At 38.3% G+C, this 27,704-nt stretch overlaps 4 protein-coding genes and 1 long non-coding RNA gene across 5 annotated transcripts in view; 4 read left to right on the top strand and 1 right to left on the bottom strand.

Moving 5' to 3' along the window:
- Positions 1–19,123, top strand: part of LOC141611111 (putative disease resistance protein RGA1) — a 30,577-nt gene extending 11,454 nt beyond the window's left edge. Inside the window, exon 2 of the mRNA XM_074429542.1 lies at positions 17,711–19,123. The gene's annotated coding sequence lies outside the window, so the exon portion shown is untranslated. The remainder of the gene's footprint in view (positions 1–17,710) is intronic.
- Positions 123–19,259, top strand: LOC141612960 (uncharacterized). The gene is made up of 6 exons (XM_074431707.1): positions 123–310; positions 6,359–6,438; positions 7,451–10,830; positions 12,295–12,355; positions 13,589–13,660; positions 16,597–19,259. The coding sequence occupies exons 3-6, from the start codon at positions 7,496–7,498 to the stop codon at positions 19,147–19,149; spliced, it is 6,021 nt and encodes a 2,006-aa protein (XP_074287808.1). The 5' UTR covers positions 123–310; positions 6,359–6,438; positions 7,451–7,495; the 3' UTR covers positions 19,150–19,259.
- Positions 4,245–5,021, top strand: LOC141612961 (uncharacterized). Its single transcript, XM_074431708.1, has one exon. The coding sequence runs from the start codon at positions 4,245–4,247 to the stop codon at positions 5,019–5,021; it is 777 nt and encodes a 258-aa protein (XP_074287809.1).
- LOC141611117 (uncharacterized) lies at positions 12,108–12,770 on the bottom strand. Its single transcript, XR_012528515.1, has 2 exons — positions 12,693–12,770; positions 12,108–12,534 (listed from the first exon to the last, which is right to left on the bottom strand). It is a non-coding gene; the product is annotated as an uncharacterized LOC141611117 (long non-coding RNA).
- On the top strand, positions 15,673–25,741 carry LOC141611115 (uncharacterized). The gene is made up of 9 exons (XM_074429558.1): positions 15,673–15,858; positions 19,280–19,452; positions 20,630–20,773; positions 23,233–23,314; positions 23,659–23,785; positions 23,956–24,123; positions 24,337–24,430; positions 24,558–24,636; positions 25,255–25,741. Exons 3-6 carry the CDS (start codon positions 20,636–20,638, stop codon positions 23,963–23,965), a joined length of 357 nt encoding a protein of 118 aa, XP_074285659.1. The 5' UTR covers positions 15,673–15,858; positions 19,280–19,452; positions 20,630–20,635; the 3' UTR covers positions 23,966–24,123; positions 24,337–24,430; positions 24,558–24,636; positions 25,255–25,741.
- Positions 25,742–27,704: the final 1,963 nt, after the last annotated feature.

Genomic DNA, 27,704 nt, shown 5'->3' with positions numbered 1-27,704 from the left:
AACAATAACTAACTTATTTTACAATAGGCTTGTGTAAGACCGCCTAAACAAGTTTGTAAGTTAACCAAAGATAACGCAAACTAAGGTGTATAAAGAGCAATGGAGATGGAAATTTGCACATACACCCGACTCGAATCTGGACTAACCCAAAATTCACACCCAAAAAACAAATAAACCAGATGATGCGTTCACACCCAAAAAAACAAATTAAAACGCAGGGAGACAAGAAGAAGGAAAGAGCAGCAAAATTATTCATTTGTAGAGAAGAAGTAAATCCAACTGAGATCAAGTCAAGATTTTAATTACTGTGGTAATTCTTTTACCCTTATCTAATTTTATTGTAAAAAAATCAAAAAATAAAAAAGCTTTGAACCCAGATCTGAGATCTTCGGCCTACCTTTTCCCATTTTCCCGAGGCAGTCATCGGAGGAACGCCATCCACCATGGTGGCTTGGTATCCGGGAGCTGCTTTGGGCTCTAACTGGGGACGACACATGGACCGATCTACGATCTGGAATGGTTCCAACCCTATTTTCAGGGGTGCTAGGAACAGATGGGGATCAAGAAGTGGAAGATATAGTCAAGGGCGAAGAAGGGGAAGAGATCGAAGAAGGGCGATCTGGAGGAGGAAGGATGAAATCATTTCTATTTTTGTGGACAACATCAACAAGGCGACGTCGGTTGATCGGCTCCGGTCGCTTTTTGCGAAATACGGTGAAGTTTCCGATGTGTTCATTTCGAAGAAAAGAAGGATGAATAGAGATAACTTGTTCGGGTTTGTGAAGATGAGAGGTCCGAGGGACGCGTTCCGGGCAATCAACAACTTGAAAGGTAGATGGGTTGATGATTCGAAACTATATGTGCAAGAAGCAAGATTCAAACAGAGGATCATTAATACTGGAAACCAAAAGGAGAAAGTACAATCCTTCAGCCGTAGAAGTGCTCCAAAACAGAAAATGGAGAGAAGAGATAATAGAAGTTCTACCATACCGGAGCGAAGCATTGAACCGGTTGAGGAAGACAAGTTTGTGAAGGCTCAACTCAATCCTAGTATCATGGAAGAACTGGAGAGGAGCTTAATTGGGGAATGCGAGGAACCTAGAGCAGTGGAGGTCCTTTCTCAAACATTGACTAACCAATGGGCGATGGGTTTCGTATAAGTGAAGAATTACGTGAGCTCAGCCAGGTTGACCCCATTGAGGAGTGGTCTGAAGACGACTTTGCAACGGATGGTATTGCCGAAGAAGTTAAATCCAGAAACTTAGGTAGGCTGTTGGGTTTGGGTGGTGGTGAATTGTTATCCTGTGAAGAACTATTATTGTAGTGTAGGAAGGGTGATGAGGTGTGTAGCGTGGAATATCAGGGGTATTGGAAGCAGGGGCAAGTTTACGGCTATAAAGAAGTTAATTGCGGACAAACAATTGCACGTTTGCGGATTGGTGGAAACTAAACATAAGTCTTCGGTGGAGAGAAGTGTGAGGTCTTGGTGGAGCAATAGAAATGTTGATTTCTTGGAGGTAAAATCTGTCGATAGAGGTGGCGGTCTCATCCTTATGTGGGATGCTGATAGTTTTAAAAATGCTAGTGGTGTTTGTGGTGAGAGGTGGATTTTGGTGTGTGGTAAATTTGGGGAAAAGCAAATACCGTGCTCGATTATTCTTGTCTATGGTCCTTGCAATGCTGATGGTCGGAGGAAGGTATTGGAAGAATTGTTTAATATGAGAAGGTTATTCATTAACCCATTATTGGTGTTTGGAGACTTCAATGAAGTGCTGCAACCTGGGGAGAGGCTAAATCACGATGATAGAAGTGTGGGTATGGTTGATTTCGAAGATTGGGTGGAAAACATGGAGCTGTTGGTGTTACCCCTACTAGAACGTAAATTCACTTGGTCAAATTGTCGGGCTGCAAGTCAAATTGACAAAGCTTTTGTCAATAGCTCTTGGTTACAATTCTTCCCCAATTCGAAGTTATGGCCTCTACCTAAACAGGTGTCTGACCATTACCCGCTCCTTGTTGAGTGTGACAAAGCCTTGATGGGGAAGAGGCCGTTCAGATGCTTGGATGCTTGGAGTAATTGTAGAGGTTTTAAGGAGTTGATCCAGAAGGAGTGGAGTAATAATGGGCACCTACCTATCCATAGAAAGATGGGGGCACTAGTGGGGCCGATTCAGAAGTGGAATAAGGAAAAGTTTGGTGATATTAATATCCGTGTTGATAATCTGGTTGCTCAATTGGATTTGGTAGATAGAGAGTTGGAGAATCTCCATGGTGATGAAGTGCTCATAGCCCGTAGGAATGCCCTATTTTCTTCTCTTCAACTTTGGCTCACTAGGAAAGAGAGGTATTGGCGACAAGTTTCGCGTGTCCAAAATCTGAAACTTAAAGATAGGAACACGCGCTATTTTCATGTCATGGCATCCGTAAGACAACGGCGAAATTTTATTGGAGCTCTAAAGGTGGGGAATAGGACTTTTACTGAACCAAAACGTATCAGAAAGGAAGTGGTGAAGTATTTTAAAAGGTTATATAGGAAAGACAGTGTGGGAGTGGAGTCGATAGAGGCACTACCCTTTGCTTCTTTATCTGAGGAGCAACGTGTTACGATTGAGTCAATACCACTGGATGAAGAGATTAAAGCTGCGGTTTGGAGTTGTAACAGCGCGAAAGCTCCTGGCTTTGATGGGTTCAATTTCCACTTTATCAAGCATCACTGGATTACAATTGGGGATGATTTCATGTTATCTGTTCGGAGGTTTTTTGAGGAGGGACATTGCCCAGACGAGCTCAATATTACGTGGGTAACTCTAATCCCGAAAGTTGAGGGTGCGGTTGAGTTATCTGATTTCCGGCCAATTAGTATGGTGGGATGTGTATATAAAGTTATCTCGAAAATTCTAGCGGAGAGACTGAGGAGTCTATTGCCGGGGTTAATTGGTGAAACTCAATCGGCTTTTGTGCAGCAAAGACAAATCTTGGATGGGGCTCTTATTGCTAATGAAGTAGTGCACTGGATTAAGAAGAGTAAGGGATCAGGGGTTCTCCTTAAACTGGACTTTCATAAGGCCTACGACTCAATAAGATGGGAGACCATATTGGTCATTCTAAAGGCTATGGGATTTGGTGTGCGCTGGAGGAAGTGGATATTTGAATGTCTTTCAACGGCGTCAGTCTCCATTCTTATTAATGGGAGTCCCACCACCCCTTTCAAGATGGAGAAGGGTTTGCGTCAGGGTGATCCCATTTCTCCTTTCCTCTTCTTGCTCGTGACGGAGGCGTTCAATCAGGTAGTGTTGAGAGGTATCAGGTTGGGAGTGATTGAAGGGTTGGAAGTGGGGAAAGATAGGGTGGTGTTAAGCCATCTGCAGTTTGCGGATGATACATTAATCTTCTGCCCGGCCAAATCTCAGACTTTGACTAATATATGGAGACTCTTAGATAGCTTCGGTAGGTGTTCAGGTCTAACATTAAATATCAGTAAGTCTGCTATCATTGTGTTGGGGAAAAGTCGATTATGGGGGGTTCGGAACGCATCTAAGCTGGGCTGCCAGCTCTTATCTTTACCCGTGAAGTACCTTGGTGTCCCGTTGGGAGCAAATCCGAATATTATTTCGTCATGGGCACCTGTGATAGATAAGGTGAAAAGAAGATTGGCTACTTGGAAAATTAGGTTAATTTCAAAAGCAGGTAGACTGGTTCTCATAAAATCAGTTTTGAACTCGATGCCGCTTTATTATATGTCACTTTTCCGAATTCCAGTGGGTGTGCTAAAGAAGATTGTTAGTTTGCAAAGGCGGTTCTACTGGGGTGGAGATAGTAGTTGTGGCGGTGTTCCTTTGATTCGTTGGGATACCATTCAGCTGCCTAAGGAGATGGGTGGATTAGGAGTGGGTGACTTACAAATTAAGAATGCAGGTTTGCTATTTAAGTGGTGGTGGCGATTTTCCAGTGAACATCATGGCCTATGGAAGAAAATCCTCTGCTCTATACACGAATTGGATCCCGAGGGCATGTTTAGAAGTGGCCAAAAAATACCTTCATATGGGTTATGGTAGTCCATTAGCGAGTATAGCTGCGGGAATATAGTTGTTGAAGCCATTTCCAGACAAGGAGTATCAATCAAGATAGGTAAAGGTGAGAAAATTAAGTTTTGGTTGGATGTGTGGATTAACAATGTCACGTTGAAACAAGCCTTTCCGCGACTTTTTTTGGTTTCATCCCAACGGAATTGCTATATTGCTGATATGGGTATGTGGGATGGTGAGAACTGGATTTGGCAATTGCAATGGCGGAGAAGAATGTTCCAATGGGAGTTACCTCTACTTGACAGCCTTCTTGTGCTTATTGAGGATTTCAGACCGCTAAAGGAGGGGGAGGATCGACACATATGGTCTTTTGGTAAGGAGGGCGTTTTTAACTTAAGGTCTTTCATGGAGGCTTTTTATAATCTGAAATATGGTGAAGTTGAGCAAAAACCCTGGTTCAGGTTGGTTTGGCAAGGCTTAGCGCCCCCGAGGTATGAACTTATATTGTGGGCAATCCTATGGAAACGGGTGAACACTAAGGATAGGGTAATGAGATGGAAACCGATGGTTGAAGATGAGATGAATTGTGTTTTTTGTGGTGTCGAACTGGAGACGGTAAACCATCTTGTTCTGCATTGTAAATTTTCATGGCGCATTTGGTGCGAACTGTGTGATTTGTGGGGGGTGGCCTGGGTCTGCCCGAATGAAGTAGACGAAGCCTTCTTGGCTTGGACGGGTGCCCATTTCGTGGGCTTTGAAAGGAGTCTTTGGCATGCGTGTTTCATGGCTGTGGTGGCTATTATCTGGGAGTTAAGAAATGGTATGGTGTTTGAGGGTAAGGTACCCAACTGGTCTGGTATACGTGATAAAGTGATCTTATTAGTGGGTGTGTGGTCTAAAGCGTGGAAAGAAAATTTACCATATTGCTTGGAAGATTGGGTGAGCAATTGGAATGCAATTCGTGCTTGGAAAGGGAAGCGGATGATGATTAGATAGTTTACTACTGCTTTCTTTGTTTTCGTTCTCTTTTCTTGTGAACTTCGTTTTTGTGGCCCTACTCGCTGTAGGTCACGGGTTAATCCCTTTTTAATCAAAAAAAAATCTAATTTTATTGTTTTGTCTTATTTATTTCTCTCATCTTGGTACATTTTTTACAATTTTGCTCCACTCATTTCATTTTACAGTTTTACCTCGTTTCCGTGATTGTCATAATGATTTGTCTTTGAGTTGTAATGCTACACACAAAGTGATACGGAGTACCTTATAATCTTTTATCCTTTTGATCAATTTTTAAGTATCTATAATCATATACAGTAGTTTCAATCATATTTCTATTGTATTTGGCCCGTCTTTAGTTATTGACGGATATGTGCCGTCTACTGGGCTTGTATTTTTTTGGAATCTACTCTTTAGTTATTGACGGATATGTGCCGTCTTTAGTTATTGACCAAATACAATACCACATTCTTAATAACACAAGCAACAAGTGGGTGGTGGGGGCAAAAAATGTCACCACTTTCAAGCTATTTGACCCGTCTTTAGCTATAGACGGATATATCCGTCTATAATAAAACTATCTGATTATCTTAATTGATTGTGAGAGGGCAAAGTGAGAAGGTGTGAGAAGGTGGAATAAAAGGTGGGAAAGAGATGAGACGCCTTTGATTTGGGAGTCTAAAATGCAAGTCAAGTTTAATGATTGTGGTTTGAAATCTGGTGCCAAAGTGTGGATTTTATCAACTATGAACTCAAATAATTGGACTCCTTTATTTTTAGACCACTCATTTCATATCTCCATTACCCGCACCCTGAAATCAGTTGATTGAAATTGTCCTCACAAATTTTAAAAGGTAATACCATTCCGAAGAATCGGAGAGAGTATTATTATTCCAAATCACATTTACATAATAATGTGAACAAGTCTGCAAATGAAAGGAGGAATTTCCGACATCATCATTCATGTTTCAGACTCATTATTGTAATTTTCGGAACTTTTAGTTAAAATTTTCGAAAGTTTTTCGTGTGTACCTTATATCATTACCGATTCGCACCCACTAAAATTTTTCGCCCCCTAAGCTTAAATCTTGGCTCCGCCAATGAGATTATTCGGATGATCAACCCACAGTTTGGATTGCAACTGAGATGAATCAAGTACAATAATTTGAGAGACAGACGCTATATTTTTACAGCACATTAACCGACCAAACGTACAAAATGAACTTGAAACATGAATGATGGTGTCGCATTATTATGTAAATGGGATTTTGAATAAACTTAGGAGTGAAAGTTAGATTGAGATGGAAATTTACTGATACCACATAAAAATTTTGCAGGGAGACAAAAACAAGCAAGAAGATCATTTATAAAGAGAAAGTAATCCAATTGAGATCAAGTCAAGCCTTTAACTACTGTGGTAATTCTTTTACCCTTATCTAATTTTATTGTTTTGTTGTACTCATCTTTCTCTCATTTATTACGTTTTTTTTTTTACAATTTTACCCTTCTCTTTTCGTTTTACCAAATTTCCGTTGTCGGTAGTATTGGTAATTTACTTGATACTACCTTATCTATCATTTTGATCAATTAACTATCTCAAATCATATACTCGTAGTACACTCAGATAATTTTAAAAAGTATGACAAGTAGGAAGGAAAAGAGGAAATTTCTAAACAATCAATCATGTTGCAAGTTGTCATTTGGTACCTTGCTTTTAACATTATCGTAAGTTTGGTCGGTTGATGATAATTTTAAAAAGTACGACAAGTTGTTATTTGAAGATGTTTCTGTCAAATAATTGTATTTGACAATTACTTCTCCTTCATATCACAAATTCTAGTTTAAAACGGGTCAAATATATATCAAATCATTTCATTTATTACCTAAGAAATCTGTAATAAAAGATTCAATGAAAAAATTTTGATTCAAAAAAGAAATTGAACTTATTATTGTTGAGTTCTCCATTATTCAAACTTTCAGTTGTTACCTTTGTAGAATTAATAATTAATTCCTTGTAATTGTGGGTGTAAACGAGCCGATTTGATAATCCAACCGGACTCCAGTCCTACTGGCCTACTTGGCATTGACATTTCAATGACAAAAGTCTTTACCAAGTCAACTAATTTTACAAAACGCGTATCAGCGTATGTGGTTATGAAATCTTGCCCTCTTTATTACTCCCTCCGTCCCGGTCATTTGTTGTCCTTTGGTTTTGGAAAGAGGAGAGGGCCAATAGCTAAATGACAAGTGGAACAAATTGAGTGTGAATGATAAAATTACTCATCAAGTTCATTCTTAAAATAGAAAGGACAACAAAAAACGTAGAGAACCTTTTGAAAATGGAAAAGGACAAAACAAATAAAGCCAAGGACAGAGAGAGGAGTATTATTTATCCATTTATCTGAAATCTTGCATTTACAAACATACAGAAAAACAAAACAAAAACTCAGAGAAATCATTCCTTTCCCACAATCATGGATCTTTCAACAACGTTGTCTTTAGTTCAAACTATACTTACTGCTATCCAAACTTTGGGTCTGATGCAGTCAGTGTGCTCTATTTCTTACTGCAAATCCGAGCTTGATGATCTCCAGAAGACTGTCCAAACCGTCGGAGCTGTTCTTGAGGATGCTGATGCCAAGCAGGATTCTCTTAACAGCCAGGAGAAGAATTACATTCAAGAGCTCAAAGATGCTGTTTATGACGCCGATGATGTGTTAGACGAGTTCCTAACCCTTGCCAAGCAGAAGCAGCTCAAAAGCAACAAGGTGACATCCTTTTTTTCTCGGTTTAAGCTTCTTACTCACAATCTTTCAAGTAAAGTCCAAATGGTTAACAACAAGTTGAACACCATTGCCAGTAAGAGTGATAAGTTTAGTTTTAAGGTTGACTTTAAGCCTATAAAATTTACAAAGGAGGAGACTTCTTCTTGTTTGTCTGATGTAATCATCGGAAGGGAGGAAGATGTGGAGAATATTGTAGGAGTGTTGTTGGGTTCTCATAATGTAGATCACCCAAATGTTTCTTTGCTTTCCATTATGGGTATGGGAGGTTTGGGAAAAACCGCTCTTGCTCAACTTGTGTATAACGATCCTAGGATCACTGAGGCATTCCCACTGAAGAGGTGGACTTGCATCGCTGATCAGGATCAACAACAATTGGACTTGAAAGGGCATTTAGCGAAGGTGGTGAATGGATTCTCTGTTACTGATAAAATGTCTTTGGAGGACATACATCATAAAGTTAAGAAGCAACTTGGAGGGCAAAAATACTTGCTCGTGTTAGATGATGTGTGGACTGAAAGTTATGATCAATGGCAGAAGTTCAAAGGGTTTTTGAACGTAGGGGGAAGAGGGAGTTGGATAATTGTAACTACTCGCTCGAAAAAAACTGCCCAAATAATTGCAGGTGATCAAATGCATGAGTTGCGAGGATTGTCAGAACCGGAGTCATGGCATTTGTTCGAAAGGATGGCGTTTCAAGGAGAAGAAAGAGATGAAGTATGGGTTAAACTTGGCAAAGAGATTGTAAAAAAGTGTACCAATGTCCCGCTTGCTATTAGAGTAGTAGGAAGTCTTCTGCGTGGTCAATCCAAGTCTGAGTGGTTATCATTTCACGACAAAGGCTTAGTCTGTCTTAGTGAGAGTAATGATGCCATGATGACCCGCATATTGAAGTTAAGTTACGATCAACTTAACCCTTCCTTGAAGACTTGTTTTGCCTACTGTGCTATCTTTCCCAAGGATCGGAAGATTAGTAAGGAAATGTTGATTCAGCTTTGGATGGCACAAGGCTACATTAACTCAGGGAATTTGGGTGAAGAATACTTTCTTATATTGCTTCAGAGGTGTTTTTTCCAAAATATACACGAAGATGAATTTGGGGGGATTAAGTCGTTTCAGATTCATGATCTCTTGCATGATATTGCTGAAAAAGTAGCGGGCGAAGAGATTTTCAGGTTCAGTTTTGATACTTCTAGTGTGGGTAAAAGAGTTCGCCATCTCTCTCTTGTGGATGACTCTTACGCACAACATATCTTCAATAATTCTCAAATTCGTACGTGCCTTTTTATTAGGGATTTTTTCCACAATAGTAGAGTGGACCAACTACTAGCAAGTAAATCAATACCGAAATGGACATGCTTAAGGTCTTTAGATTTGAGTCATTCGAAGGCCAAAAGTTTACCAAAATCAATAGGTGACTTGTTGCATCTGAGAAGTTTAGACCTCTCAGACAATTGCCATCTAGAAGTTCTTCCCAAGTCAATAACAAAGCTAGTAAATCTCCAAACTTTGAATTTACATTCTTGCTATTGTTTAAAACAACTCCCAGATGATGTGAGCAGGCTAGTTGATCTAAGCACCTTAAATGTAGCTGAATGTGGTGGGCTGAGTTGTATGCCGGCCGGCATAAGTATGTTGAGCTCTCTGCACACTCTATGCCAGTTTGTGGTTGGTGCTCGACCAAGTTCAACTTCAAAGCAATGTTTTAATGGTTTGGAAGACTTAAAGCAACTGAACAAATTGAAAGGGGATTTGAAGATTGAAATAGGAGTACTTAAAAATGCAAAATTTGTGAAGGAAGAACATGGTGGTGGAGGCTACTTAAGGAGTAAGGAACACCTAGAAAAGATTGTAATTAACTTTAGACGTGGAGAGGAGTATGGAAGCAAGGAGTCTGAGCAAGCACTGCTGGAAGAGATGCAGCCTCATCGTGATGTCAAGGCATTGGAGTTGGAGGGGTATCATGGTGAGACAATACCGAGATGGCCAGGGAGGGGGGATAACTCGGCGTTGTTCGATTTCCCTAATCTTGTCACTTTGCGGATCGAAGATTGCAGTGAGCTTCTCTATCTGCCTTGGCAAATTGGGAAACTGCCCCACCTGAAGACGCTTTATATTTCTTGGTTGTCAAATATGAAACATGTGGTGGACTCGGAAACACTTGTCTGGGGTGAAGGATCGTCCTTTTTTCCCAGCCTCGATTTCCTGGAGATTTCTGAGTTGCCTAAGTTAAAAGGGTGGTGGCGGAGATCAGAATCAGGGTCGCACATGGTCCACTCTAATGACAGTAGGAGCAGCCGAGAAGGACAAGTAGAGTGGGAATCATCTCCCTGCTTTCCTCTACTAAAGATTCTCAGTATAAAATGGTGTGAAAATATGATGTTTGTACCTTTATGTCCGCAACTCGAAGAGCTCACAATATATGATTCCAGAGCAGATATGAGGTGCGCACATCGTCCCTTGTCATGTACCAAATTGAAGAGACTGAAAATCAACAACTTGGAGTGGCTCAAATCAATGCCAATTGAGTACGCTCAGTTTCTTTCAGAGATAAAAATATGGTGTGATAGGAGAATGGAGAGCTTGGGAGAAGTAAATGAGTTTCCGACTTCTTTATTGTCTTCCGTGCGAACCTTACACATCTGCTGTTGCCCGGAACTTGTTAGCATAAGAGGATGGTTTGAGCATCTTTCTGCCTTGGAGAGTTTGTGTATACGAGAGTGTCCAAAAGTGGAGTTGGGTGGGATGTCATGGCATAACCTTGGTGCTACCCTTCAATCCTTGGAATTGTGTGGATTGGAAGACATGGAGGAATTGCCAGAGGGGTTACAGTACTGCACTTGCCTCAAATTTCTTCACATTTATAATTGTCCCAAACTGAAATCCATGCCAAAATGGATGCCCAAACTCACCTCTCTCCATACTCTAACCATTTTACGTTGTTCCGAGAGCCTCAAAGAAAGATGCCAAAAACCGAATGGGGAGGACTGGCCCCTCATCCACCACATCTCATGTTTTAACATGTGGTAGAGAATAGTGTGCGCTCTATCTTATACTCCGTACATTATTACGTGAATCCGATTATTATTTTATGAGATCTTAAGTTAAGTGACATTAGTTGGTATTTGACTTTGGTAGACAAATTATATGAAAAAATAAGAATATGCATTCCATCTTATTTATATTGTCGCTATTTGACTTTGATAGTTAAATGATATGAACTAATGTCACTTTTATATATTGTACGTACCCTCCAATTTTTGTTGAACGAGTTTTTTCTTCTTTGCAATTTGCAAACAAACATAATTCTCCCTCTCGTTGTTTAGTATGGCTAATATTCAATGGCAAGGGGTATGATATCATAAGGGAAATGGGAGCATATGACTTGCAGTAATTCAATGTGGGTTTTATTTAACCCGTCACAACCTAGTGACGGATATTGGCCGTCACAAATGAGAATTTGTGTTGAATTATAGTGAGAATGATTCAAGAGTTCAAATGAATAAGATAATCAATGTGAGAAAGATGTGAAGCTGTGAGGAGTTATACGATTTGATTAGACTCTACTTGAACAAGTAGAGGGGTATATATGATGGAGGGGTATATCGTAGAAAAACATAAAAAAAATTGGCAGTTTTGAAGACATTTGCTACCATAGCCGACGTTGGTTGATAACTTGTATTATACACTATACATATACAGCTACAAAATATTTCAAGAGATTTGGTCTTCCTTAAGCCTTCAGATCGTCTTAATTTAAGATCTCTCACAATCTTTTTATATTTTAACCTCTATTTTAATCGAGTGTGAAAGCTGCCTTAAGTTAACCCATTGGTTCACAAAATGAAGGAGTACGACCAAACTGAAAGTTAGCAACATGAACAAAGATGGGCGATAGCCGATAGGCAGGCAAGCTTGAAATAAACAGAGACGTCGTTACATATTTCAAAATTTGTGAAAGGTATATGAATTTAAATGAATGAGTAGTAACACAATAGGCTAACATAAGTTTATGCATAGTTTACCTTGAATCAATTCCCCATTTTTTTGTCATGGAAGTTGTGGTAGAAGTTTGAACCCTGCACAATTAGTATTTTACCACCCGTAAACTTAAAACGGTTCTTTTGATAACTACCTTACTCTCAGAAGGGTCATAATTTTCTTCTGATTTGTATTCATTTTTAGTATACGGCGAATTGTTTACTACCTCGCTATCATTTTAAGTCGTGCATTCTCAGAGCATGAATATAAATGACAAGTTATCAGCAAAACTTCAAACTATGGCAGAGATAGGTAATACAAATTCCAAAATTTAGTGGGAATGACCCAAAAGAATTCTTGATATTTCTCGACCAAAATTTTCCCACATCGGAATACTGCCAAGGACCAGCCTTCCTTGCTCCTATCTTTCCCTGCTAAATCAAATCGAAAGCTTTGGTTCACAGCTTAAGAATTGTCCATATATTTACATATGTTACCTAATGCTACAGTTTACAAGTCCTACAAGGTGAGATATACAATGGTGAAACTGAGTATGTCTCGTCTCTAGATGTATGTAGTCAATCTAGTCTCCTGAAAACCTTATCAATGACTTCTTTCAAATTCGTGCAGCCGACTATCTGAATTTCAGAGCTGATGGCTTCTAGAGCTTTTTCAGCCGAAGCGGGAACAACACACTTCTTATATCCAAGTTTCACTAATGTAGTAACTCTCTTTTCTATCCTCGAAACCTGCAATTAAGTGATGATCTTCAACAACAAAAATTACGAGACAGGAGGAATCAGCTCCATTATTTATGGAAATGCCAGTGACCTCCAAAATAGTGTGACATTGTGGCGCAACTAGCTTTTCTTAATGTAGAAAAGATGTTAAAACAGGAGATGCTTACCATTCGAAGCTCGCCAGCAAGGCCAATTTCTCCGATAAATGCCACATGATTAGGAAGAGGGAACTCCAAGAAGCTAAAGATGGAACAGTTTGAGGAAATGTTATTAACAATCAAATGAAAACAACATTATCACTAGTGTTATAGAGTAACGCCATGGTTGATCACAAGGAAAAAGTAATTGGGTCAACCTACTGCTACCTCAAAACAGAAGCGGAAATTTGATTAAGCATATCACAAGTAGCTTTTCTTAATGTAGAAATAGTTGATTAAGCATATTGCAGTGAATAAATTTGATTAAGCATATTGCAGTGAATAAATTCATTATTTTTAAATTAAGGTCAAAACCAAAATGCAAATATTGTGTAAAGTTCTTGAAAATTGCTGCGGCTTCATTTTGCGGTGATAATAGCCACATTTAGCGAAATTAGGCTGTAAGAGCCGGTACTGTGTGACCATGACTGAAACCTAGAATTTAATTTTATGGCAATGATTCCGACTTCTTGTTTTTTAAGGGGCTTGAATTGATCTTTCATCTCTATGTATTGTGGAGGGAAATACCTATTGGGATTTATATATAGACTGCCTTGTGGCCAGTTCTGATGGGAATTTGCTGGATTTGCTCTGTTTCTCAAACTGTTATCCTCATATCCCTCTCCTAGAGTGATGTGCCGTTGATTTGCTTCAAGTTGATAACTAATTTTTTCCTGTCAGTCTGGTTTTCGTCGTTTGGAGACATCATGTTCTCACTTTTTAGATGCATGGTAGGTTGGGAATAAAGAGTTTCAGTGAAGTGGAACTCGAAGTATTATACAGTGTATCGAACCAATTGCAGTTGTCACTGTGTTAAAGGTTAATTGAGCATCTGCTTAAAGGACTGAATCTGTGTGTTTCTGCAGGCTGCTTTGAGTGATACAGGAGTACCACGAGTTCAGGTCATTGCTGCTGACGGCCTGACGCTAGTTCTTCAAGTGATTAGCTCATCAGCGAGAAATTGATTTCAGCGACGATGAATTTCTACAGTTTAACACTTCGGCAGTTCCTATCATAATTACATGACAAAGGTTTCAAATTTTCCTTTTATCATCTAGTGTAAAGATTTCCCCTCTCTATCGTACTTATATTGTTGCTATTTGACTTTGGTGATCAAATAATATGAACTTTGTCGGCGATTATATCGCTGTTGATCAAAGGCATTCCGAAAGAATCATATCAGCTCAATATTTGTCGTTTATATCGCTGTCGGTCAAATGATTGAGGACCAAAGTCAAATGAGAACAATATAAACTTGACGAAGGGTTTGAATAGGCTCATAAACTCATTTGGCTTGTACATTATTTGAATGCCAATTTGATGTTGTTCAAGTGGGAAAACACTATATAGTATACTCCCTCCATTCAACTCCACAAGGCCATTATGCTTTATCACGTTTGCCAACGCGGCTTTTACTCGACAAATATCTTTAGTTACGTATTTGCAAAAATTATAAAAGTTAGATATTTTTAATGAACTCTTAAAGACGAATCAAACAAGATCCCACATGAATATATTTTCACTTATGTACCGAAAGAAAATTGAAGTTGAATGTCCGCTTGTAAATAGTGTGCAAAAGAGATAATGGCCTTGTGGAGTTGAATGGAGGGAGTATGTAACTGTAGAGGAAGAATCTCAGTGAGTTCAGATATTTCCGTCTCTGGAAACCGGCAAGGTCATATATGTGGTCTAACCAAGCATGGTGGGGCAGGTCTGGATCCGAGCGTAATCCGTGACATGATCTCTGTAGCTAAACATGTCAGTGAGCAGTTTCTGAACAAGTTAGACTCTGAGGTCGCTGATGCACAAGCTCGTCAGGAGGAATCACGAAATGGAGTTAACCTTTATACCTAGAGTTCTTATTTCTACTCTCTAATGGCGATTTTTGGCGTAGGGATTAAGGTGAGATTTGTTAGTCTGTATCTTTTGAAAAGCTAGTCGAGTAGAAATATTGCTACATGCGTGTAAATTATAAAATGTTTGTTTGTGTTGAGAAATTATGGTTTTAATATGGATTTTCCGGGCTTAAAACTGTACAGTATATTGGTTCCCTAAGAGGACGATTGAATGCGATTAAATCTTTTTTCTGTACTATGGTGTGTTTTGTTCATTATTCATTGGTGCCCCGAGATTAAATAGTCTCGACCTACGACTATCGGCCTTTTCTTGTGAGTCCACCAAAGAGTGAGAAGAGAGGGTTATATCGTAGAGCTGTTACAATTGCTTCAGCGAAGCTATGCCGCTTGACACCGAGATCGATTTTTCAATAAATTGATCGTCTTTACGAGATTTTTGTTTTGGACAAAAAATCATTGCTTTCCGAACCAGTGGTCGAGAGTTGTGGTCACTCAAAACTTCCATTATTTTCAAAAGGAGGGTACACCTTAAAACAAAAATGTAGGGTAGACTTGTGACCTTGTAGATGTTGTAGATCAAATTGCCCATTAAAAGATTCTTAATATATAAGGTAAACAAATGATCGGGACAGATGGAGTAATTTTAGCGATTAAATGGAGGTTACTACACAAAAATTTGTAATTTATGAAAGAATTAGAGTTATTTTCTTGTGTACCCCTAAACTTTTTCGTTTTCTAAGATGTATCCCTCTTTTCTTGCAAAAAAAATTGACCGTCAATAACTCTTGTTTACAAGGTCAGCATACGATAATTTTTTTTTTTTTTCAAATTAACCGTTCAGTTTGAAAAATAATTCAATGACGTCTCAACTCGTAAATTATGGTCGTCAAAGTTTATTCGTTAAAAAAGCTTTGACCAACCATAGCTACCGGATATGAGTTCAAAAAGCGGTGATTTTTTTCTTTCAAATTTAAGACCTTGACGAGATAATTGGTTCGGAAAAAAAAAATTACCGCTTTCTGAAATGGTAACAGAGAATTATTGTCGGTCAAATTTTTTTTTGTGAAAAACAGGGGTAAAATAAAAAACGAAAAAATTCAAGAATACACAGAGAACTCTCAAAACTTTTTCTACCTCGTTGCAAGGAAACCCAATGGTATGATATGCGATTAAAATGGAAGTGATTACACTAAAAAACAAATGGGTAATTGATAAAGAGAAGAGTAGTCAATCCAAAATCAGATCAAATCAAGATTTAACTCCAGATTTTAATTACTGAGGTAATTCTTTTACCCCTCTCTAGTTTTAATTGTTCGCACTCGCAGTACGCATTTCTCTCGTTGTATGATTTTACCCCTCTCGTCTCCTTCTATGATTTTAACTAATTTCTGTGATCGCAGTAATACCGTATTACTCCCTCCGTCCCACTCATTTGTTTGAATTTGAGTAAAATTGATTGGAAAATAGATATATAGTTGTATGGAAAAAAATTGATTGGAAAATTAATCCATCTAATCAATTCACTATATCTCTATTCACATAGTTTCAATCAAATTTCAAAATTGATCGATAATATCTAATTGAATGTATGCGTGTTTTTGTTCTGATCATTGATTTTACTGGTTTCATTGCAAATATTGTAAGAGTATTGATTTCCGTAATACGTATAACATTGAAGAAAGACGATGATCTGTAAGGTATAAAGATGATAGATTTGAGGGTGTATTGTTTAGAATTTCAGAGGAGTAGAGCTTAAGGGCAGTAAATGTAGATTTCTGGAAAAAGGAAGTAGCGGAATTTCGTGTTGTGAAAATAAATTACGATTTTATTTTGGTAACTTATCTGATTTGTTGTTTTGCGGTATACATTTCTCTCATTCCAGTAGTTTTTTTTTACTACTATAACCCTCTCATTTCGTTTTGCTGCTTTACCTCATTTTTGTGATGTTGGAACTGGTATAGATTGGAAAATTGATCCAACATTCCAACTAATCAATTCACTATCCCTAATTACATTAGTTTCAATCAAATTTCAAAATTGATGATAAGTCGTCTTTGGAGGAGATGCATCATGAAGTTAAGGGGCAATTGGAAGGGAAAAAATATTTGCTCGTCTTAGATGACGTGTGGACAGAAACTTATAATGAATGGCAGCAGTTTGAGGGGTTTTTGAAGGTAGGGGGAAGTGGGAGTTGGATAATTCTAACTACACGTTCTAAAACAACGGCCGAAATGATTGGAGGTGATCTAGTGCATGTGTTGCAGGGTTTGTCAAAACCGGAGTCATGGCATTTGTTTGAAAGGATAGCATTTCACACAGAAGAAAGAGATGATGAATTAGTTAAACTTGGCAAAAAGATTGTTAAAAAGTGCACCAATGTCCCGCTTGCTATTAGAATAGTAGCAAGTCTTTTGCGTGGTCAATCCAAGTCTAAGTGGCTATCATTTCACGACAAAGTGTTAGATTATCTTAGTGAAACTAATGATACCATGACCCGCATATTGAAGTTAAGTTATGATCAACTTAACCCGTCCTTGAAGGCTTGTTTTGCGTACTGTGCTATCTTCCCCAAGGATTGGGAGATTGGTAAGCAAATGTTGATTCGGCTTTGGATGGCACAAGGCTACATTAACACCGAGAATTTAGGAGAGGAGTACTTTCTTATATTGTTTCAAAGGTGTTTTTTCCACGATTTACTCGAGGACGAATTCGGTGGAATTGACTCGTTTAAAATACATGATCTCTTGCATGATCTTGCTGAAAAAGTAGCCGGTGAAGAGATTTGTAGGTTCAGTTTTGATACTTCTAGTGTGGGTAAAAGGGTTCGCCATGTAACTTTTGTGAGCAATCCTCATGCACATCACATCTTCAATAATAGTCATGTTCGTACATGTCTTCAAATTATGGGTAGAGGTGACCAATTACTAGCAAGCAAATCAATACCGAAATTAATAGGCCAACTGTTACATCTGAGGAGTTTAGACCTCTCATTCAGTCGCCATCTAAAAGTTCTTCCTAAATCGATAACAAAGCTAGTTAATTTACAAATTTTTGATTTACATTCTTGTAGTAGTTTAAAACAATTGCCAGATGATGTGAGCAAGCTAGCTGATCTAGTCACCTTAGATATAGTTGGCTGTGATGCACTGAGATATGTGCCAATGCCGGCAGGCATAGGTATGTTGACCAATCTGCAAACTCTATGCCAATTTGTGGTTGGTGCTCGACCAGGTTCAACTTCAAAGCAATGTTTTAATGGGTTGAAAGACCTATGTCACCTGAATAAATTGAAAGGGGATTTGAAGATTGAAATAGCAGTACTTAAAAATGCAAAATTTGTGAAGGAAGAACAAGGCGGGGGAGGTTATTTAAGGAGTAAGGAACACCTAGAGACGATTGCCATTAAATTTAGACTCGGGAGGGAGTATGGAAGCAAGGAGTCTGAGCAAGCACTGCTGGAAGAGATGCAGCCTCATCGTGATGTTAAAGCATTGGAGTTGAATGGGTATCATGGTGAGACGATACGGAGATGGCCAGGGAGGGGGGATAACTCGGCGTTGTTTGATTTCCCTAATCTTGTCACTTTGAAGATCGAAGATTGCAGTGAGTTGCTCTATCTGCCTTGGCAGATTGGGAAACTTCCGCACCTTAAAACTCTAGATATTTCGAGTTTGCCGAATATGGAGTATTTCATGGATGAAGAAGATTCAGAAACACTTGTCTTGGGTGAAGAATCATCCTTCTTTCCCTGCCTCTATTACCTCCACATTTTTGGGTTGCCTAAATTAAAAGGTTGGTGGCGGAGATCAGAATTAGGGTCTCTCGTGGTCCATCTTGATGACAGTGGGAGCAGCCCAGAAGGACAAGTAAAGTGGGTATCAGCTCCCTGTTTTCCTCTACTAAAGAATCTCAGTATAAAATGGTGTGAAAATATGATGTTTGTCCCTTTATGTCCTCAACTCGAAGAACTCGTAATAAATGATTTCAGGAGACGTATGAGTTGCAGACCTCGCCATCAGCTGACAATCAGCAACTTGGAGTGGCTAAAAGCAATGCCAATGGAGTACACTCAGTTTATTTCAGAGATAGAAATAGTGAGGGATGGGAGTTTGGTTAGCTTGGGAGAGGTAAATGATTTTCTGACCTGTTTATGGTCTTCCCTGCTAATCTTACGCATCAATAGTTGCCCTCAACTTAAGAGCGTGGGAGGATGGTTGGAGCAGCTTTCTGCGTTGGAGTATTTGCGTATAGATCGGTGTCCAAAAGTAGAGTTGGGTAGGATGTCATGGCATAACCTTGCTGGTACCCTTCAAGAATTGTTTTTGGGTGGTTTCTCTGAGATGGAGGAAATGCCAGAGGGGATGCAGTACTGCACTTCCCTCCGATATCTTGTCATCTGGTATTGTCCCAAACTAAAATTTATGCCAAAATGGATGCCCAAACTCACCTCTCTCCAGGAATTCGAGCTTTGGCATTGTTCTGAGAGTCTATGTAAAAGATGCAAACAACCGAATGGGGAGGACTGGCCCCTCATCCAACACATATCAACACTTGACGTGAGGTGGTTGTAGACATAATGATCGCACTACTCACTGTGTACTGTGTGTGTGTTTACCATTGTACATTCTAGTTTATATTTAGACACTAGAGTTTTCTTTTTATCGTATTTGACGTGATGTCATGGCATAACCTTGCTGGTAGTCTTCAACTCTTGTATTTGAGTGGATTAAAAGAGATGGAGGAATTGCCAGAGGGGATGCAGTTCTGCACTTCCCTCCGTGATTAGCAAGATGAACAAAGATGGGCGATAGCAGATAGGCAGGCAAGCTTGAAATAAACAGAGGCGTCGTTACATATTTCAAAATTTGTAAAAGGTATATGAATTTAAATAAATGAGTAGTAACATAAGTTTATGCCTAGTTTACCTTGAATCAATTCTCCATTTTTTTGTCATGAAAGTTGTGGTAGAAGTTTGCACCCTGCACAATTAGTATTTTACCACCCGTAAACTTAAAACGGTTCTTTTGATAACTACCTTACTCTTAGAAGGGTCATAATTTTCTTCTGATTTGTATTCATTTTTAGTACACGGCGAATTGTTTACTACCTCGCCATCATTTTAAGTCGTGCATTCTCAGAGCATGAATATAAATGACAAGTTATCAGCAAAACTTCAAAATATGGCACAGATAGGTAATACAAATTCCAAAATTTAGAGGGAATGACCCAAAAGAATCCTTGATATTTCTCGACCAAAATTTTCCCACATCGGAATACTCCCAAGGGCCAGCCTTCCTTGCTCCTATCTTTCCCCGCTAAATCAAATCGAAAGCTTTGGTTCACAGCTTGAGAATTGAGATACATCAGGACATGCCGCATACTTGTCCATATATTTACATATGTTAACCTAATGCTACAGTTTACAAGTCCTACATGGTGAGATACAATGGTGAAATTGTACGTAGTCAATCTAGTCTCCTGAAAACCTTATCAATGACTTCTTTCAAATTCGAGCAGCCGACTATCTGAATTTCAGAGCTGATGACTTCTAGAGCTTTTTCAGCCGAAGCGGGAATAAGAAATAATAATGATCGCACTATTGATTGTGTATTTGTGTTTACCGTTCTACATTCTAGACCACTTTTCTTTTTTAATATTGTACTGTATGTTAATAATGATGGCTACAACTTCTTTCAGGTACAATACTACTCCCTCCCTCCCTCCGTTTCAATCATTTGGCTACCTTTAACTAAAATACCCGTCACAAAAAAAAAAAAAAAAAGGTAAACAAATGACTGAAGGAGGGGGCAAACTTTAATTAGTTGCATATAATTGGGGTACAAGCTGATCTTTGTTTTTGTCACTGAATCTATGATAGGCAAATGGTTCGGCTAGAATCAAGATAGGGGGAATTGATATTATTGCGAGTGTTACTTCTCTTTGTTACAGTTGTCACTGTGATACCAATCCCAACACTATCGTTACATCTATTGAGGTGTTAGAGAGTAATGGAGCTTCTGCCTAATGGACTGAACCCCTGTGTTTGTGCAGGCTGCTATGAGCGACACGGGAGTACCACGAGAGTTCAGGTCATTGCTGCTGACGCTAGTTCTTCAAGTGAGATCAGCAAGAAAGGCAGAAATCGATGTCAGTGATCATGCTTCCGCAGTCCCTGTCATAATTACATTGACAAAGGTTTCAATTTTTCTTTATCATCTAGATTACTCCCTCTATCCTATTTACATGTTCGCTATTTGGACTTTGACAGCTATATTGTTGTACACACTTCCATATATTTGAAGAAGAGATATTAGCTACCGTAGTCTACATTTGTGCATCATTATTTCTCGTCTGACTCTAGGTGGGAAAACACTATATAGTAGATGCAAGTGCGGAGGAAGAATCCCAAATGAGTTCAGCTATTTCCATCGCTGTAAAACGGCGGAATAAAAGAGGTAAACGAATGACTTAAGACAAATGGAGTATTTTATGTGCGTTATTGTATAATGTATAATGTATACGTTGGGGGTTACAGGATGACGATATTGTTTGCCACTAAATCTATAATAGGCAAACGAGTCAGAAAGTATCAAGATAAGGGAAACTGATGTTACTGCAAGTGTGAAGGCAGTGTTATTTCTTCTCTTTGAAGTTTGATACATTTTTTTTGGAAGAAGTTTGATACATTTGAATGGCGAAATGCAGGCTGAACTTGGTAGACCTAGTTCTTATCGGCCTGAACTTGGTAGTGCAACAGCTTCACCCATGTATCAGGTATGTATTTTATTTATAGTTCTCATCTTTCTGATAATAAGTGTTTGTTATCTTATCTGAAGTAGTTCATGCGGAGTTCCCCTGACCTGTTGACGTCTGAACTGATTGACAATGTTTATATTCTTAGCGGTTTTCATGGTTTGGCTGTGTTATCTTCTTCTTTGTAGGATTTCAGTAATTGCAGATTTTTTGTTTAAATTTCTAGTTTGTTTTAGAAACAGTAGAACACATCCAATTTCAACTTCAGTTTTCGATCTTTACAGTACGATAATTGGGTCAAATCTCGAGCCTAATCCCTTCTACGTGTGCCCTTATTTTAGTTTCCCTTTATTTGATTCCTTCTTTGGATAACTTTCTAAAAGTATTAGACATCAGTTACTGAGTGCTTTTGGCATGTCAGGGCAAAGGAGGTGAAGAATTATCGTCGGAACTGGCACTTGCTCTACAGAGAGGGCTATTGGGAAGTAAAAGTGGAGATGGTAGGAATTTTTGTTCAAAAGATACTCTCTATAATACATTAATGATTTGTTAAGGATACTGTAAAAATGTGAATGTTTTGTGAAGGTCTTAAAGATTACTGAGGCCGCATTTTGAGTTGATATTGGCGGCATTTAGCGATATTAGACATCAAGGTAATATTCACTTGCCTATCTACTGATGCACCCACCTTCTGCAGATTTCGGCATTTCATTTTCTCGCCACTTTACCCCTCTCTTATCTTTGACAAAGCCTTGTATTAGTTTCACCATGTTTAAGGGCTTGGTATAGAAGGGTTAAAATTATAAAAAGGTTTTAGGTGATTTAATTCCAATCCTTTGCAAGATACTGAAGTTAATTGGACTAAAAGAGAAATTTGTTCTATGAAACTGCTATGTAGGTGTTAGAGCGTACACTGAACTCTTTTGTTTGTGCCGGCTGCTCTGAGCCATACGCGAGTACCACGAGTTCAGGTAATTGCTGCTGACGCTAGTTCAAGGATCAGCCAGAAATTGATGTCAGTGATGAAGAGTTTCTACAGTTTGACACTTATACAGTTCCTGTCATAATTACATTGATAAAGGTTTCAGATTTTCTTTATCGTCTAGTAAACTTTGACTGCACATCTCTTGGTCACGAGTTCCCAAAGGGACAACTATTTTTCAAATTAATCGTCTTCATGAGATCTTCGGTTTGGCAAAAAAAAATCGTTGCTTTCCGAATTCGATACCGGCCCTGTTTCGTAAAAACATATTAAGTGAAATTAGTGGACTCCGTCATCAATCTACTATTTTCATAGATTTGGTAAACGACATATTTTGACAGTATATTGGTCAAAATCCACTATTTGTGAATATGCTACTAATAGGCTAATTACCAAACTTCCATCCCGAATTCTTCTAATTTAATTTGATAATCAAATATGCTTCTGGGCTTGGCCAAAACTTGAAATCAAGTGGTGTATTAATTTATTAGTTAAAACTACACCCCACAGTCTCCAGTGCTAATGGAATTGACATGTTAATGACAAAGTCAACATGATGTTCTGTTTAGAAATTGGACTCTATTTGTTTAACTTTTGTTAGACCTGTGTAGTGTTATCAACTTGTACTGTACTAGTTATGTGAAGGTGTCGAGGTTAAGGGAAAAGAGGTATGCCAGGGTATGTCATCAGCATTTCACCGGTACACAGGAGCATTGCATTCTGAATTGTGCTTTGTGTTGTTCAGGCAACTCTCAGTGGCATTTCATTTCGGTACATAGATTAATCGGTAACGAAAATAACAAGGGAAAAGAAATTGTGTTTGTCCAAGCCAAAACCCGTGACAAGAAGCTAATTATGAGCATGCCAAGGCCAGGACACTCCTTCAGCTTCAGCTGTCATTTGATTTGTTTTTCGACAGGGATTTGGACTGCAAAAATGGAAGCATTCATCTTATGGGAGACCTAGCTGCGACTGGTGCACAGTGTCCATGCAAATATACCGTGTGTGGCTTGCATTCTTATTTCATTGGATTTTAGCTTAACTTGAAATTTATAGGTTCTGATATGCTATACTGATTATTCCACTCCCCTCTTTAGAAGTCCCTCTATCCTATTTATATTGTCGTTATTTGACTTTGGTAGTCAAATGAAATGAATTTCGGCAGCTATGATATCGCTGTACACTCTAGAGACTAGATATAACTTCTTTAAATGATAACATGGACATTGTTGTTCAATCAAACATCAAACATGAATAATATTTCACTGCACTTTGAGGTGATACTGTGACCGTGACTGAAACCTTGATTTAATTTTATAGCAATGATACCTGCACGGTTTTTCAGGGACTGGAACTGATCTTTCATCTCTATGCATTGTGGAGGGAAAGACCTGTTGGGATTTATATATAGACCGTCTTGTGGTCAGTTCTGATGGGAATTTGCTGGATGCCTTTATGGCGCAGGTATCAAGGTATTACTCACTTATCTACTGAAGCACTTGACTGAACCCCTGTGTATATTGCATCAAATCCATCGCAGTTGTCACTGTGATACCAATCCCAACACTATCGTTACATCTATTCGGGTGTTAGAGAGTAATGGAAGTTCTGCCTAATGGACTGAACCCCTGTGTTTGTGCAGGCTGCTATGAGCGACACAAGAGTACCACGAGAGTTCAGGTCATTGCTTCTGACGCTAGTTCTTCAAGTGAGATCAGCAAGAAAGGCATCAGAAATCGATGTCAGTGGTGACGAATTTCTACAGCTCGACGACACTTCCGCAGTCCCTGTCATAATTACATCGACAAAGGTTTCAATTTTTCTTTATGATCTAGATTACTCCCTCTATCCTATTTACATGGTCTCTATTTGGACTTTGACAGCTATATTGCTGTACACAGTTCCATATCTTTAAAGATATTAGCTACCGTAGTCTACATTTGTGCATGACGAAAGTCAAATGAGAACAATATAAATAGGACGAAGGATTTGATTAGGCTCATTATTTCTCGTTTGACTCTAGGTGGGAAAACACTATATAGTAGATGCAAGTGCGGAGGAAGAATCCCAAATGAGTTCAGCTATTTCCATCTCTGTAAAACGGTGGAATAAAAGAGGTAAACGAATGACTAATCCCTACTACGCGTGCCCTTATTTTAGTTTCCCTTTATTTGATTCCTTCTTTGGATAACTTTCTAAAAGTAGTAGACATCAGTTACTGAGTGATTTTAGCATATGTCACAGGGCAAAGGAGGTGAAGAATTATCGTCGGAACTGGCACTTGCTCTACAGAGAGGGCTATTGGGAAGTAAAAGTGGAGCTGGTATGAATTTTTGTTCACATGATACTCTCTATAATACATTAATGATTTGTTAAGGATACTGCAAAAATGTGAATGTTTTGTAAAGGTCTTGAAGATTATTGCGTCCGCATTTTGAGTTGGATATTGGCTGCATTTAGCGAGATCAGGCGTAAAAGCCGATACTATGACCATGACTGAAACCGAGATTTAATATTATGACAATGATTATAAAGCATATTTTTAGGGGCTGGAATTGATCTTTCATCTCTATGCATTGTGGTCTTGTGGAGGGAAAGACTGCTTTGTGGTCAGTTCAGATGGGAATATGCTGGATGCCTTAGGTGCAGGCGGCTTAGGTGCAGGCGGCGTCAAGGTAGTATTGACTTGCCTATCTACTGATGCACCCACCTTCTGCAGATTTCGGCATTTCATTTTCTCGCCACTTTACCCCTCTCTTATCTTTGACAAAGCCTTGTATTAGTTTCGCCATGTTTAAGGGTTAAAATTATAAAAGGTTTTAGGTGATTTAATTCCCATCCTTTGGAAGATACTGAAGTTAATTGGACTAAAAGAGAAATTTGTTCTATGAAACTGCTATGTAGGTGTTAGAGCGTACACTGAACTCTTTTGTTTGTGCAGGCTGCTCTGAACCATACGCGAGTACCACGAGTTCAGGTCATTGCTGCTGACGCTAGTTCTTCAAGTGATCAGCTAGAAATTGATGCCAGCGATGAAGAGTTTTTAGTTTCTACAGATTGATACTTCTGCGGTTCCTGTCATAATTACATTGACAAAGGTTTCAGATTTTCTTTATCGTCTAGTAAACTCTGACTGCACATCTCTTGGTCACGAGTTCGCAAAGAGAACTATTTTCCAAATTAATCGTCTTCATGAGATCTTGGGTTTGGCAAAAAAAATCGTTGCTTTCCGAAATCGATACCGGCCTTGTTTCGTAAAAACATATTAAGTGAAATTAGTGGACTCGGCCATCAATCTACTATTTTTCATATATTTGGTAAACGACATATTTTGACAGTATATTGGTCAAAATCCACTATTTGTGAATATGCTTGACTGTAATTTCTGTCATGTCATTGCAATATATTCTCAACTGTTATTGTTTAAATCTGTTTGCTTGTTGGATCGACAACTATCATGGCGAAGCTTATAGCTAGCTTATACGACCAAACTATATCTCACTTGATAAGTTCTTCAGAATTCGTTGGTAACACAATAATGTGCTCGCTTATTTATGATAATTTATTCCAAAAAAATCTACAGTTCGATTACACAGATCGGTGTTGGGTGACAGACTTACAGGGGTATAAGGAATCGGTGTTCCGCACAATTAAAATGGTTAAAATAATTTTTTGTTAGGGAAGATAGGAAATACAAGCTCGAACACACACACAAAAAAAAAAGAAAAAAGTGAAGTAACTAGAGAACATTTAAATCTATTGTAACACGGTTATACAAAAAAGAGTAGGTCTGTTTTGAGACAATCTCAACATAAGAAGGGATTTAATAATAAAGACGGAAAAGGTAAAATTATCTTGTGATTATTTAAAATGGTAAAATGGTCATATTTTATCATAAAATGGTAAAAAAATAAACATTTGATTTTGTGTTTGTGTTAAACGATACAATTATCTAGTTATCTAGTCTTATAAATCATACTCCCTCCTATTCTAAATAATAATCATCCTTCTTTTTTTTTTTTTTTTTTTTTATCTATTCACAATACGTCAATACCTTCCACTTTCCTTATTTAGTAAAATTTTATACTTATTTTAATCCCTTCACCCCATAGCAATACTTATTTTAATCGCTTTACATTACAATATTACTTATTTTAATCGCCTCACCCACAATAATACCTCCACAACACCTTCTCTCTTTCCAATTAACTCACCCCGCCACAATAGTTTAGCGAGTGAGTAAGTTTGTATAAGGAGGAATGGCGATGGAAATTTACTCATACACCCGACTCGAATACGGACTAAACCAAATGATTCACACCCAAAAAACAATAAGCCAGATGATGGTTCACACCCAAAAAAAAAAAACAAATTAAAACGCAGGGAGACAAGAAGAAGGAAAGAGCAGCAAAAATATTCATTTGTAGAGAAAAGTAAATCCAACTGAGATCAAGTCAAGATTTTAATTACTGTGGTAATTCTTCTAATTATATTGTTTTGTCTTATTTATTTCTCTCATCTTGGTACATTTCTTACAATTTTGCTCCACTCCTTTCATTTTACGATTTTACCTCGTTTCCGTGATTGTGGTACTGGTATAGTCATATTCATGTCTTTACTTGATACGGAGTAATCATATTTCCAAATTGATTTCAAAATTGATGGACAAAATCAAATTGAATGTATGAAACATTAGAATAAAGAGAATTGCTACCCATCTTTTTTTTTTTTTTTTCACTGCGTCTTGCTCGTCACGGACACTATCCGTCACAAGCCGAAGACGGATAGTGTCTCTCTCACAATAAGGCAAGTGGGAGGGCAAGTGGGTGGAAATGGAATAGTGCCACTTGTATATTGTCAGAGGGGCACTATCCGTCTTCAGCTTGTGACGGATAGTGTCCGTTTTCAATGAGAATTTGTGTTTGTTTTTCTAATTTCTCTTCTAATAACCAGTTACAATATATTCCTTCCATTTTCCTATTTTCTTTCCATTTGCTTTATTGCGGTCTCCAAAGTGTGGCTTTGACCGTATTTTTCAATATCTATATGTTATTTTTTTTTTGTCGAATTTCTTTTTCTTAAAAATTGATATTAATCGTAAATATTTTAGTTTTAAATAACTAGTTTTATTTTCCAACTTATTTACCCGACAAAGTTGGAAAACTTTGACCGCCAAAAAGCAAATGAGAAGAAAATAGGAGAATGAAGGGTACTATATTTGGTCTCATCTACTTATCATTCAATCCTACACGATATATATTATCTTAACTGATTGTAAGAGGGTAAAGGGAGAAGGTGGAATAAAAGGTGGGATCAGACGCCCATTGATTTGAGAGTCTAAAATGCAAGTCAAGTTTAATGATTGTCGTTTGAAATCTTGTGCCAAAGTGT

Source organism: Silene latifolia, chromosome 11 (assembly GCF_048544455.1).
Source record: "Silene latifolia isolate original U9 population chromosome 11, ASM4854445v1, whole genome shotgun sequence".
Classification (NCBI taxonomy): domain Eukaryota; kingdom Viridiplantae; phylum Streptophyta; class Magnoliopsida; order Caryophyllales; family Caryophyllaceae; genus Silene; species Silene latifolia.
Note: the sequence above shows the minus strand (reverse complement) of the source record. Positions and strands in the feature narration are given on the sequence as shown.